Source organism: Limulus polyphemus, unplaced genomic scaffold (assembly GCF_000517525.1).
Source record: "Limulus polyphemus unplaced genomic scaffold, Limulus_polyphemus-2.1.2 Scaffold2900, whole genome shotgun sequence".
NCBI classification, from domain to species: Eukaryota; Metazoa; Arthropoda; class Merostomata; order Xiphosura; family Limulidae; genus Limulus; species Limulus polyphemus.
This window is the reverse complement of record NW_013668510.1, coordinates 125,558-141,575: the sequence shown is the minus strand read 5'-3', so window position 1 is coordinate 141,575 and position 16,018 is coordinate 125,558. Positions and strand designations below refer to the sequence as shown.

Here is a 16,018-nt window from a genome sequence, read left to right as displayed (position 1 = left end):
TAAACTTTACACGTTATATAGGCTACACTAACGTGACCTTTAGGCGGTTTGTTTAACTATTATACGTGATGTACGTTTTTTGGGGGGTCGTTAATGAAAGTGTTCCAAAACGCAAAATTTATTACTTGACGACCTAATATTTAGAACACATTATCGTTCGGCATGGCCTGGTGGCAAGGGCACTCGACTCGCAAACTGCGGGTCGTTGGTTCGAATCCCGTCACTGAATATGCTCGCCCTTTCAGCCGTGGGGGTATTTTAATGTGACGGTCAAATCAACGATTCGTTGCTAAAAGTGTAGGCCAAGGTGGGTAGTGTTGACTAACTGCCTTCCCTCAAGTTTATCGCTTCAAAACCAATGGCGGCTAAGGCAGTTAGCCCTCGAAGATCTTCACAACAAATTCAACAAACTATAACAAGTGTTTTAGAAATTATTGCAATAAAAACTGTTCTAATAAAAATAAATGTTATCATTTTTATTTGTAAATGTATTTTTAGAAATTTGTAAAAAGTCACAGTCATCCTCTGTGAGCAGATAAATATACGCTGACTTTTTTGCACGTAAGAGTTGAATCAATCATTTCATCGAGAGAGAACAACTGCAGTGTCACTACGTCCAATTTTCCGTTACGTTGTTGTTTGTTGTTAAGCACAAAGCTACACAAAGGGCTATCTGTGCTCTGCCCACTACGGGTATCGAAACTCGGTTTCCAGCGTTGTAAGTCCACAGACACTGTAGGGCTCCGTCACGTTACAAAGCTGTTCGTATTGGAGCTGTCCACTCTTATCAAGACCGAGATCTCCACTGCTCGAGCTAACCAATGTATGTCGAACAAGTTCTCTCTCCCCTCCCCTGTTTCAAAAGGCTTCATTCTTAAAACATGTTTATTGTTGTTACCACTGCACGCGGGAGACACAAGTGATTCTCATAATTTTCTCTCCGACATAGATCTGATACGACAGGGGGCGCCACAATGGGGAAATTACTGTTATATATACATTTTTTGTTGTTTTTCCACTATTGTGACCTACGAACCGTACTTCATTTGGATCGAAATGATTGATTGGTGAAACATTTGAATAAAACAAAACTAGCTTCGCTGTCTCTGAATGGACAAAACATATGGAAAGCAGGTCATTTTGTTTTGGTTCTTTATCAATACAATACGTGTATTCCTAATGCTTCAATACCGTATCTCTGAAACGCACGTGACCATGAAAAATCTTAATTCGGTTGTGATAAATATATTTTGACCAAAATATCGACTAAGTTTGTTCTGCGCATGAACAGTGGGGCGCAATAAAACTTGTGATGTTGGAAGTAGTCTGGATACAAAGTAGGGTCTTTATATGAAATCGAACGAAAAAATATCTATCGCTAATTCACACACAAAATAAATTAACGCAATACAAAAAAGCAAAAAAAGAAATGTATGCAAAAGAGGTATCGTGCATATTTAAAAAGTTACAAAGAATATAAAAACGGGTTAGTGAAGTGTTCCTTTTTTCATTCCTAAACTATATATATTCTTTTTAAACGAGACCAGCGTCTCGGCCGACAGGTTTCAAACCCAATTAAACTGTTCAAAGTATGATAACTAGAATATTATAGATAAAGTACATCTTGACTTGACTTTAGATTAAAAATAACTTATTATATTTACTGTGCTACGTGACATTATCGAGTTTCAACAATGAATCAGTATCAAGTTCCCATCGAACCCTTTTGAACCATAATTGTACTCTTAATAGTCGCGTAAAATTAAATTTAGTGCTGCAAAAAAGGCCGAACGTAGCGTTATCATTTTATTGTCATAGCCCCTTTCGCTTGTTAATGCGTTTCTTGAACCTTACTACGAACTAAGTACTGGCCTGCTACTGACTCACGGCTTACTTAGGCCTACACGTGCTTGTTGGACCATGACCTGGCCTGCTACTGACTCACGGCTTACTTAGGCCTACACGTGCTTGTTGGACCATGACCTGGCCTGCTACTGACTCACGACTTACTTAGGCCTACACGTGCTTGTTGGACCATGACCTGGCCTGCTACTGACACACGGCTTACTTAGGCCTACACGTGCTTGTTGAACCATGACCTGGCCTGCTACTGACTCACGACTTACTTAGGCCTACACGTTCTTGTTGAACCATGACCTGGCCTGCTACTGACTCACGGCTTACTTAGGCCTACACGTGCTTGTTGAACCATGACCTGGCCTGCTACTGACTCACGACTTACTTAGGCCTACACGTGCTTGTTGAACCATGACCTGGCCTGCTACTGACTCACGACTTACTTAGGTCTACACAGTTCCTTCAAGTAAATAAACATAGTCAGAACTACATAATTGAAGTACTGTATGCGTTCGTTTACAACAACACCACAGGTAACAATACTAGAGGTCTCCTGGGCAGAGTTACGACACATGACAATCTTATTACAAATGTTAACAGTACATACAAATAAACTCACATAATCAATCTCACCATTACCAACTATACATGTAACTAAATCCACACAAACAATAGCACATAATATTACTACTGTTAACAATATGTAATTACATTCACACACGTGATTACAATTACAGTAAATACTGCTCAAGTTCTTAGCCTTTGGTACGTGTAGTTTAAAAGTAATATTACACGTTTCCATGAAGTGACACAACGTTCTATTCAGAGGTTTATCGAAATATTTAAGATCTTTTTAAATATTAGTAAGAAATATGGGGTTTTAAAAGCACTTTAACAAAACTTACGTTTGCACAAATGTTAAAAATAAATGTGAATCTGTTAAACTACGAAACAGCTCCTTCACTAAATCAAAAATCTAATGTATATTTTTTATAGCTGTCTGATGTTTAGAGAAATACAGAGGTGTTCAAGAAATCTCAGTACGATCCCAGAACCTTTCTGGAAGTTGTAGATGTTTAGTTTAAGCATGTTAGTTGGCACGGGTTTTCTTAGAATACAGCCAATAATACGGTACACAGGTGTTATACTAGTACGGGTTTTTTTAGAATACAGCCAATAATACGGTACACAGGTGTTATACTAGTACGGGTTTTTTTAGAATACAGCCAATAATACGGTAAACAGGTGTTAATATTAGCACAGTTTCTATTTGAATATCGCCAATAATACAGTACACAGGTGTTAATATTAGCACAGGTTCTATTTGAATATCGCCAATAATACAGTACACAGGTGTTAATATTAGCACAGGTTATCTTAGAATATAGCCAATAATACGGTACACAGGTGTTAATGTCAGCACAGATTCTTTTTGAATAGAACCAATAAACAAGTGTTAACATTGTAAATCTGATCTACGAATAGAACCACTGAAATGGTAAATAGATGTTACAATTGATTCACAAAATGACTAATTAATCAGATTTTTTTTATATAAAAGCCTTTATAATAAGCCATCCGTCTCGAGAAACCTAGAAGTCAAGTAAGAACCGTGTATTCATCAGCCATTCGTCTCATGAAACCGTAACGTCAAAGTAAGAACCGTGTATTCACCAGCCATTCGTCTAGTGAAACCTTAACGTCAAATAAGCTGTGAAATAACTTTTTCTTAAAGTTAACTACAGATATATATATATATATATTTATATAGGTTACAATTTCTAAAATTGATGTATTAAAATTAGTTCATCAACACCTTGTTAATGATAAAAACAAGCACCGTTTTTAGTACGGCTAAACTACTGGTTTAATTATATACGGTCATTATTAGTCCAACATATGCGGGCGGAGTGAAAATTAAAAACACGTGCCCCCACTTTAACCCTAACCCCAGCCACAGGAACCTGCACCATCAGAAAAACGGGATGCAAAGAATATACACCTTCTTCTCAATGTTTCTGTCAGGTGTGCACAAACCCCTTCTATTTGTATCCTTCCTCAATATATTTCTAACAGGTGTTCACAAACCCCTCCTATTTGTCTCCTTCCTCAATATATTTCTAACAGGTGTTCACAAACCCCTCCTATTTGTCTCCTTCCTCAATATATTTCTAACAGGTGTTCACAAACCCCTCCTATTTGTCTCCTTCCTCAATATATTTCTAACACGTGTACACAAACCCCTCCTATTTGTATCCTTCCTTAATAGGTTTCTGTCAGGTGTGCCCAGACCCTTTCTATTTGTCTCCTTCCTCAATAATTTCGGGCATGTGTTCCCAAACCCCCTCCAAGTTGTCTCCGTGCTGGGAACACGTTCCTATCACCCCCTGTGAATCGTCAGAATAGGTATTGCCCACGTCACTGAAGGGTAAGACACTACACATAACTTAGTAGTACAACCTGAATGAGTACGTAATCTATCCCACAGTTCGGAAAAGAAGAAGTAATACGACAGCCATACCAACCAAAGGTGTAGAACGCGGGAGTGACTGCGTGGCGCTCAAGCGAACCTACAGATAACGATTGCACATCACGTGGTGTCTAGCTTAACAGCCGATCTGCCGAGATTCGCTGAACCAATTACAAAACAGTGAAAGTTCGAGATGATTCGGTGGGTACCACACAAACGCGAACTGGTGCAACGCAATCATAGATGTCAAATGATTGTCATCCTATTCATTGTGGATTTAATGGTCACTGTTACGGCCAGCAAATTACCTCTTACTTTTCGTCATGGACATAAGCCTCCATTCCCAATTTTGTATCAAACGGGGGTGAGTATTTATTTTAGTTTGTGAGCATAAACAGTGAATTATTTTAACTTGTAAGTGTAAACAGTAAATTATTCCGGTATATTTTCTGTGCTTTCACTCATAAAATCTAGATCAAGCAGCCTTGCTGTCAGCAGCTAAATTGCATCCGAATTTCCTTGCGTCTTAATATAACTTATTTTTGAATGGGGAAATCTAACTCCGGATTTTAACGCTATAAGTCCGTAAACTTACAGCAGACCCTACCGGGAGTCAATGGGAATAGAACCGTTGTGGAAAGAGAGCTTTTAGTAACGTATCAAAACATCATTTAAATAAAACCAGAATAAGACCTCCTTTCCCACATACAAGGTGGACGTGTGTGAACAACTTGATATCTTAGTATGAAAACTTGCTTGGGATTACAATATATAATACAAAAACTAATAGTAAAACGCTAGATGTATTCATCCCCTAAAACATATTGGACCATTAATATAAATTTGATAAAGAAACTTAAACCAACGACGATTTTTTGTAACGAATTGATATGTGTTGAATTTCGGGCAAAAACCACTCGAAGGCTATCTGCGCTAGTCGTCTCTAATTTTGAAGTGATAGATTAGACGGAGAGCAGCTAGTAAACACCGTCTACGGCTAACTTGCGAGCTAATCTAATCACACAGTAGGATTTGACTGTCGCTCTTATAACGTACCCATGGGCTTAAGGTGCGTGACGCGATTTTTCTTTTTCCGGTGGTAACGAGTCCGGGCCACGGAACTTTGTATACACAGTCCGGCATGTTAACCACAGGCCTGTGATGTTCATTCCTAGGTTTATCTTGAAAACAGAGGTATTCATATTGTATAATTACACCATCAAGTTTATGATACGGACACATTCAGGTCAGACCACTTTTTGAGAGTTTGTTTGTTGGTTTGTCTTAAGCTGTAGAATGAGCTATTCGTGCCGCACTTACAGCAGGGATCGAACCCAGATATTAGCGTTTTAGTTGAGCCGCTTAAAAGATACGACGTTTAAATACATCGTACCTGCAGCAACATTAAAAGTCAGTGGTTAGTGTGCCATCTCATTCTCTTTAAGAGTTTCTGTATTCTGTAACCGCTTGTTGCAAGTTAGTCCCTAATTCAGACAACCCAGCTGTGACTAAACGCTCGTGAGGGAAACTTCGATATATATATAAATTTATATATTATTTAGATTTTTAACTGGATATTTAATACTTAAGATGAATTACTTAGTTTCTTAGAGACTACAATAAATATCAACCAATACAGTATACAAAACTTGCGTCCAGAATTTCCTCGTGAGCACGTGGAATTATCGTGTTCGTATCTTAATGCAACACATTTTAAAAGAACAACTGACAACATACATAGCGATTCGAATTTAAGTAATCTGAGTGAGTCTAGTCAGGCGGGCAAACATAGTTCACGAGGGCCACTTTCAAATCACTGATTGGTTGTATGTGACCCCCCCCCTGAATAATTAGTTTACGAGGGTCACTCCTGACATCAGTGATTGGTTACAAATGGTTACCGAACAGTTTGTCCCCCATTGTCACTCCTGATATCACTGACTGATTGTCTATGGTTCCCTGGACAATTCGTTCACGAGGGTCACTCGTGAGATCAGTGATTGCTTTATTTTCTGTGTTAGACCAGAATGGCTACTTTCGAGATAACTGATGAAATGTTTGTGATTATCTGGACAGTTAATCTACAAGGATAACTAACGAGAATCACTCCAATAACTAGTTTCCTTTTTCTCCAGTTCCCTAGATGATTAACTAAGGAATGCCACTCCTAAGACAAATAATTGTTACTTTTGCTCTAAATGAAAATTCGGAACATACTATCGAGTCAAAACATTATTTCAAAAAATCTCAAAACTTTATAGCGCAGTATAATAATTTAAAGCAATTTTATTCATAATATTAGAAACCCACTTACACTTATTGCTGTTATACACACACGTGCGTAAGTGGTATGCCCCTATTTATATACATACCAAGGATACAGGGGAGGGATTCAGAAGGTCAGTGCCCCATTCTTTCGTGAGCAAGAATAATAATAAGGTACAGAGATTTTTGTTATTAAGTTCTAAGTTACGCAATAATTATTGATCATTATATATATCATTAATGGATATTGAAATGGTATGGATGTCCCAATTCTGATGCACTTATTTCATGCATACTGGCACCAGCTCAATTCCTTTAGCACTATGGTGAGCACACACAAAAAATGCAGACAGTCGTTCGAATTACTACAAAACAACTCACTGTATACATACATAACTAACGCTTACGTGCGAAAACGGAGCTGTTGAAACACCTCAATCAGGGGTTTATATTATCCTATGTCACGTTTATCTGATTATACTGAATTGTAGAAACTTGGTCAGCTTCATGTGTTACGGTCTCATTCATAGACTTAAGAAACAACCGGTTTGAATTTGTTAACCATTAAATACTACATTACGCTGCAAAAGTAAAAAACATAACGCACAACTGGATACAGAGGCCAAGCCTATTTGGCCTTGATTACTACAGACGAATGCACAAAGATATACGTACTCATACAGTCTTATAATTGTACACAACAAATATAATACAAACAAGTACACTATTTGCTTTCCCTAACGTTAATCTACGACCAAACCTGAATGGCCTCTTTAGAATTTAAATATATTTTCTGAGCTAAATCATCTTTCAATAAAATCAAGTTAGGATAGTGCAGGTACCACTTCAGTACACGTCAAGTTAGGATAGTGCAGGTACCACTTCAGTACACGTCAAGTTAGGATAGTGCAGGTACCACTTCAGTACACGTCAAGTTAGGATAGTGAAGGTACCACTTCAGTACACGTCAAGTTACGATAGTGCAGGTACCACTTCAGAAAAACATTATCTTATGTGTTTTGAGAATGAGAAATGATATTGCTAAACGCGTCAAAAGAATTCATTAAATATTTTTTTCTTCTTATATTACAAGCGAAATATATTTAAATACATATTTCTTTTGGTGATTTAATGACTTTTCTGATTTGGTTGATAAACATTCACGATAACAATAATAATATCCCACTCAATTGGCCAATTCTGAAATTCAGAATACAATTATTATTAGTAAGTTCTTATGGTGTTAGATTACTGGATCAGATATATTAGCTCACTTAATATGCAAGAAAACAGTCCCTTTGATACACTCAGTTCTTATTTCATCTAACACGTTACTGTTCACTAAATAAACGAGGAATTTACAAATGCTTGAAAAATATGTTGACTTTATTCCGTAAGGTGGCGCTATCGCTACTCTATGATTAAATAGTGGACAAAAAAATACGGCCAAGAAAAGTAAAAATCGGATATTAATACAAGCGCTACAATCTGAAATCCCAAGAAGCCTTAGTATCAGATCAAATCACTCAACACGGAAAAATATTTCAACTTATATCGGAAATAAAAATTACTAAGCAGACTTTGCTTTTAGCTTCCGGAATAAAAAACAATATAACCTGTTTCTCTCGTAGAGAAGAACACCTGTATTTCGACAAGGATTCAGTTTCTTATTTACGAGCTCAAACAACGTTCTCATACACAGCAGGATCTCGAAACGCAAGTTTCAAATCACCTCTCAACGACGGAATTTCCGGTTACGTGACACTGAATCGGTTTACTACGAACGAGTTGCATAATCTCCGTATAACTTGGCGTCTATAGAGAAAAGAAAGAACTGTATCATCATCTCTGAACAGCTTGGCTTCTACAAAAAGATGGTAAATAAAGGAGTTGTATCATCATCATTTAGTTTGGTTACTGTAGAGAGAGGACAATAAAGGAGTTGTATCATCATCTCTGAACAGCTTGGCTTCTACAAAAAGATGGTAAATAAAGGAGTTGTATCATCATCATTTAGTTTGGTTACTGTAGAGAGAGGACAACAAAGGAGTTGTATCATCATCATTTAGTTTGGTTACTGTAGAGAGAGGACAACAAAGGAGTTGTATCATCATCATTTAGTTTGGTTACTGTAGAGAGAGGACAATAAAGGAGTTGTATCATCATCATTTAGTTTGGTTACTGTAGAGAGAGGGCAACAAAGGAGTTGTATCATCATCATTTAGTTTGGTTACTGTAGAGAGAGGACAATAAAGGAGTTGTATCATCATCATTTAGTTTGACTAGTGTAGAGAGAGGACAATAAAGGAGTTGTATCATCATCATTTAGTTTGACTAGTGTAGAGAGAAGATGATGGAGTTGTATCATCATCATTCAGCGAACACCACTGTGCAAGCTTCAAATCGTCCTACAATAATTAGTTGCACCACCAGAAACATTCTTGTCCACTCGGTGATCTTTCAGGAAACTGGCCAGTGGTCGTCATACAACATATGCTTATCATTTCAAAATACTCTATGTAACAACTGTTACCAACCAGTAGTATTTCGCATTAGGTTCTTTTATTAGTTTTTTGTCGTGAAGAAAGAATATAAAACATAGACACAAATAAAAAACAGACCTATACTTGGATGGCGACTGTAAAGTATTATCTTCAGGTCGTAAAAGATACAAACGTTATATTCATTGAAATTACGATATTCATTTTTAAAATTGGCAAAGAAGAGAATAGCAAGCCCGTTTTAATGTTAATAAGAATACCTAACCGTTAGTAATGTTGCCTAGGTAATAATATATGTTAGAACCAATATAACCCACGGAAGAGATGCAGTAGAGACCTGCCCAACCTGCAAACAATCAGACTAAGTATGATTTGCCCGGATTACTAAAGTATCCAAATGGGTGTGTAATGTGGACTAGAATGCAATGTGTTCTGATCTGCAAGGCCAAAGAAGGAAACGCCTTTAACGGCCTCGCCAACAGCTGCGACACGAAGTTTAGGGCAGGGACTGCGAGTTTCCGTTGCCAAATGTCTCTTGTTTGTTACTCGTCGGGAAAATCCAAGAGATCGGACAACAGGTGAGGTGGAATCCTCCCAGAGAAAGGCGCACTCTGGTTATTGAGGTGCTCAATCAATGGCTACTTCTCTTTCTTACCTTACCTCCTCAGTCCCATGCTTTCCACGCGCTGCAGAATGATATGAAGGGCGGGTAGCGTCATGATTCTGGAGTTAAGTTCAAACTCACCAATATTATATATACGTACATATGAAGGAATGTAACATAGATGATTGAAATACAGCACGAATCATCGTGCCTAACAAACATACAACCAAAAATTACATGTAGTGTATCTACACATAAAACCCAGCTATAGAAACAACAGCTTTACAAACAGTCACATGAAATGTATCCGCACCTAAAAGCGGCTGTATAAATGATGAGTTACATGTAATGTATCTATACCTAAAACCAGCTATATAAACGACAGTTACACGTAATGCATCCACACATAAAACCAGCTATATATACAATAGTAACATGTATTGTATCCACACCTAAAACTCAGCTATATAAACAGTTACATGTAATGTATCCACACCTAAAACTCAGCTATATAAACAGTTACATGTAATGTATACACACCTAAAACTCAGCTATATAAACAGTTACATGTAATGTATCCACACATAAAACCAGCTATATAAACAGTTACATGTAATGTATCCACACCTAAAACTCAGCTATATAAACAGTTACATGTAATGTATACACACCTAAAACCTAGATATATAAACAGTTACATGTAATGTATACACACCTAAAACCTAGATGTACAAATAATTACAAGTAACGTATTCACAATTAAAACTGAGCTATACAAACAACAGTGTATCTACAAAAAAAATGTCATACAAACAAATGTCATATATACTGTATTATTACAATAAACAACAGTGTGTCTACAAAACGGCCATACAAACAATAGTCACGTGTAGTGTATTTATTATTACGATATACAACAGTTTAACTACAAAACGGCCATACAAACAATAGTTACATGTAGTGTATTTATTATTACAATAAAATTGCTTTACGTAGATTGTGATATTTTGAATCTACCCAAGTCATTTAGTTCTTACATTATGTTGACTGGTTGAATTAATGTGAAGACGGCACACGGCGAACTAGCTAGAATGTAGCAGTGATGCTTAATTTACCCTAACATATCCACACGACGAACTAGCTAGGATGTAGCAGTGATACTTAAGTTACCCTAACATATCCACACGACGAACTAGCTAGAATGTAGCAGTGATGCTTAATTTACCCTAACATATCCACACGACGAACTAGCTAGGATGTAGCAGTGATACTTAAGTTACTCTAACATATCCACACGACGAACCAGTTAGAATGTAGCAGTGATACTTAATTTACCCTAACATATCCACACATCGAACAAGCTAGAATGTAGCAGTGATACTTAATTTACCCTAACATATCCACACATCGAACAAGCTAGAATGTAGCAGTGATACTTAATTTACCCTAACATATCCACACGACGAACCAGCTAGAATGTAGCAGTGATACTTAATTTACCCTAACATATACACACATCGAACTAGCTAGAATGTAGCAGTGATACTTAATTTACCCTAACATATCCATACGACGAATCAGCTAGAATATAGCAGTGATACTTAATTTACCCTAACATATACACACATCGAACTAGCTAGAATGTAGCAGTGATACTTAATTTACCCTAATATATCCACACGACGAACTAGCTAGGATGTAGCAGTGATACTTAATTTACCCTAACATATCCACACGACGAACCAGTTAGAATGTAGCAGTGATACTTAATTTACCCTAACATATCCACACGACGAACCAGCTAGAATATAGCAGTGATACTTAATTTACCCTAACATATCCACACGACGAACTAGCTAGAATGTAGCAGTGATACTTAATTTACCCTAACATATCCACACGACACGACGAACTAGCTAGAATGTAGCAGTGATACTCAATTTACTCTAACATATCCACACGACGAACTAGCTAGAATGTAGCAGTGATACTTAATTTACCCTAACATATCCACACGACGAACCAGCTAAAATATAGCAGTGCTACTTAATTTACCCTAACATATCCACACGACGAACCAGTTAGAATGTAGCAGTGATACTTAATTTGCCCTAACATATCCACACATCGAACTAGCTAGAATGTACGACACTTCTTTCATTTCATAAAATCGGAACAAATGTGTATACCACATTGGGTAAATCGACAATGGAACCGTCTCATGTTGTTAACTTATTGTACACTAGCTGGAGTACCCGTCCCCTAAACGGAAGTTATGTAAATTCACGATTAATTAAAGGTCATCTTAGTTGTTCCCTTATATGTAAAAAAAGGATAAAACTCACACAAAAACTACAAAACACAAAATGTGAAACCGCAAACTTGAATGTAACTCTGCATGGATCCAACAAACTTCTTACCAAGTTTGGTGAAGATCCATCAACAGAAGGTGAGGTAATGGTATAAAAGGCCCATAAAAAACCGCAAAATGCAAAACTGAAAATCTGTATGTACCCCTGTATGGACCTAATGAGCCTCCATACCAATCTTAGTGAAGATCCATCAACATCCTGCGAATTAGTTCCATGGACAGTACTATTATGTTTATATACATAACACGAGTAATAAGGAGACTGTCTCATGTTATTAACTTACTGTATATTACACGTTCAGCATGTCGATAAGGATGTCGTCTCATTATGTTAGCTTGTTGTATATAACACATTCAGTAAGTTGGTTGGGACCATGTAATGCTGTTAGCTTGTTGTATATAACACGTTCAGCATGTCGATAAGGATGTTGTTAGCTTGTTGCATATAACACATTCAGTAAGTTGGTTGGGACCATGTAAAGCTGTTAGCTTGTTGTATATAACACATTCAGTAAGTTGGTTGGGACCATGTAATGCTGTTAGCTTGTTGTATATAACACATTCAGTAAGTTGGTTGGGACCATGTAATGCTGTTAGTTGTTGTATATAACACATTCAGAAGTTGGTTGGGATCATGTAATGCTGTTAGTTGTTGTATATAACACGTTCAGTAAGTTGGTTGGGATCATGTAATGCTGTTAGTTGTTCTATATAACACATTCAGTAAGTTGGTTGGGACCATGTAATGCTGTTAGCTTGTTGTATATAACACCGTTCAGTAAGTTGGTTGGGACCATGTAATGCTGTTAGCTTGTTCTATATAACACGTTCAGTAAGTTGGTTGGGGACACTCATCTCGTTAGTACGCAACAAGTATTTTGTATCACTAACCCTTACATCAACAGCATTCCACTGTCTCTTCAATAGTTTAAAGGTTGACAAATGACCAGTCTGTCTCTAAACTACTACCCTGTGGTCGTTACCGTTGAAAACAGCTCTGTCTGAAGGCTGGCTAGTTATGACGTCTGAACGCTGCTAAGCCTTGTTAGACGTCCCTTGAAATGTCTTAACCCCACACATGATTAACATATACGGAACCAAACCTACATGTGTCGTATGTTTCATGCACTCTTTTTTTTTCTCGAATCGCCTGTATACAAACAACATAAGACATCTATAAAACTGGAGGTCCTTTTTTGATATTCACAAACTATATTCATAACCTTGGACCCGATGTCAACAACAATGGAATGTATTACAGACGGTATTTTTTAACAACAAAACGGACAAAACAAAGCAAGCATCACTACATCAACTGTTGTTTCGGATACTCACTCATTTCTATACAAGGGCTATCTGTTCTAGCCGTCCCTAATACTGAACTGACAGACTATAGGGAAGGCACCCACTGTTAACTTTGGGGCTAAGCTAATTGAACAGTGTGCGGGCTTTGACGGTCACTGTTATATAACGGCCCGAAGTTGAGGAGCATGAAAGGCTAGCTGGCTGACGGCGTCGCACTATCACTTTTGATAGACATAAACAAAAAAAAAGCAAATATACATATTCAATATATCATGCTTACAAATTCCCTTCATCTTTATATCTTACTTAGAAGTTTTATTTGCTGCAAAAATTAGGGTTCAAATGTTTGATGCTTTCAATTTAAAATTTCTATTTACAAGTGGCGTATTAAATACTTCAAGATACAACTTGCAGGTTATGAAGCATTATATGGTTGCTATATTAGTTTGTAGGTCATTATATGGTTGCTATATTAGTTTGTACATCATTCGGTTTCCAACAAAATGAACAAGTCTGTATTTTTTAAGTATGACGTGTGTTAAACTGTGAGAGTTTATGTACACTTCGTGAAGTTCGTGTTGTGCAGACCCGAACAAAGAATTAATGAAAACAAAAATTGCAGCTTATAAGTCATTACATGAAATGCATTGTAGTTTGAAGGTCATTCTATTAAGTAAACGAAGGTAAACTACATACAATTAATGTTAAGGACTATATTTCTTATTGCTAAAGCAGAAACATTTTGTTTGGTTGATTAAATAACCCTTAACAACAATGAACAATACGTTTGAACTGGATATTTGTATTTTTTCATTAAAACAAACAAACAAACACCTGTAACACGATTCCCCATGTTTACAAATTAGGATCAGTGGTACAACAACTTACCTACGTTTTATATGTAAACACAACAACTGATATATTAAACTAACCTTCCTCCCGTAAAATAAAACAAGCTATACATCCGATGTAGCCCAAATAATAATGGTTATTTAAACACAACCGCAACTTGCACGTGTGCAACACTGACACTAGTCATATCGTCCATGGCTAGTAATATCTGTAACCACTTTTGAAGAAAGATTCAACATGGAGTCCAAAAAGTTGTCACGAATTGACCACAGAAAAACCTTCCCCAAATGTTGACCACGCTGCCTAAAGCTACCTTCAAAGAAGGTTTAAACACTTCAATATCAACTGGAAGCACCATTTTTCAGTGTGGATAATTATTCATAGTGTACTTTCAACCTTTCTCTCGTAGACTTCGACCTACGAGGTCTTCGTACGTTGCTGGTGGTACATATTAGTTTTAAGTATTTAAAGTAGGCTTAGCAGGCTAAAGCTAACCGAAATACAGACTATCATTTTTAGTGTTTAAAGTAGGCTTAGCAGGCTAAAGCTAACCGAAATACAGACTATCATTTTTAGTGTTTAAAGTAGGCTAGGCAGGCTAAAGTCAACCAAAATACAAGCTATCCTTTTTAGTATTTAAAAACGACTTAACAGGAAAACAGATTGCCCTTTTTTAGTGTTTAAATTATGACTTGGTAAGTTGAAGCCAATGAATTCCAATATTAAGAAACAGCTTCTGACAAAATGTGGTTGAAAAGACACATCTAGTTCTTATTAGAAACACATAACGTGCTAGTTAAGATTAAAGCGTTTAAAAATTGTTGGTGTTTATACACTGTACCATGAAAATGGTGGTTGTTTCATATCTTACAACCACATCACTACAGGTACATTGTTATATATATATATATATATATATAACCATCAACTATATAACACAGTTACACAACTTTTATGGCTTACGTGAGTGATTTTCAAACATTATTGATAACGATCCCCTTCCTCTTGTCTATAACAAGTACTTGACGCCCCCACCCATACACACAAACACATACCGGTAAAATCTGCTATTATCACTGAATGTAAAAAATAGTAGGATACCACAGACTCAAACAGACACATTACTGTACAGTAATGTAAATGTTAAATATTAATGTAAAGTAAATTTTATTCGAGATATTGCTTAACTATCAAAAATATGTCTGCTGTATTTTTATATTTATTTATTTTTAAATGAACATTCTCGCCCTTCCCCTTCCAGGATATATTTCGCGCCACCCAAAGGGATGCACTCCCAGTTTGGAGTTACGTTGCTATAAATCTCCTAACTCAAACATGGTCACATATCTTATATCAGTCACATTGTTGTGTATTCTGTTACTGTCTAACATTATTACAAATTCTGTAATAGCAACACTGTTGTATATCTTGTAACTAACACTGCTGCATATCCTGTATCAGTTACATTGTTATATATCTTGTAACCAACACTGCTGCATATCCTGTATCAGATACATTGGTATATATATTGTAACCAACACTGCTACATATCCTGTATCAGTTACATTGTTATATATCTTGTAACTAACACTGCTGCATATCCTGTATCAGTTACATTGTTGTATATCTTGTAACCAACACTGCTACATATCCTGTATCAGTTACATTGTTATATATCTTGTAACTAACACTGCTGCATATCCTGTATCAGTTACATCATTATATATCTTGTAACCAACACTGCTGCATATCCTGTATCAGATACATTGTTATATATCTTGTAACCAACACTG

The 16,018-nt window shown here is 36.7% G+C and overlaps 1 protein-coding gene across 1 annotated transcript in view; it reads left to right on the top strand.

The window, feature by feature from the left end:
* Nucleotides 1-4,414: 4,414 nt before the first annotated feature.
* The window catches only part of LOC106468170 (protein giant-lens-like), a 33,956-nt gene continuing 22,352 nt past the window's right edge, over nt 4,415-16,018 (top strand). Inside the window, exon 1 of the mRNA XM_022396473.1 lies at nt 4,415-4,691. Within this exon, the coding sequence (XP_022252181.1) occupies nt 4,521-4,691 (171 nt within the window). The 5' untranslated portion in view covers nt 4,415-4,520. The remainder of the gene's footprint in view (nt 4,692-16,018) is intronic.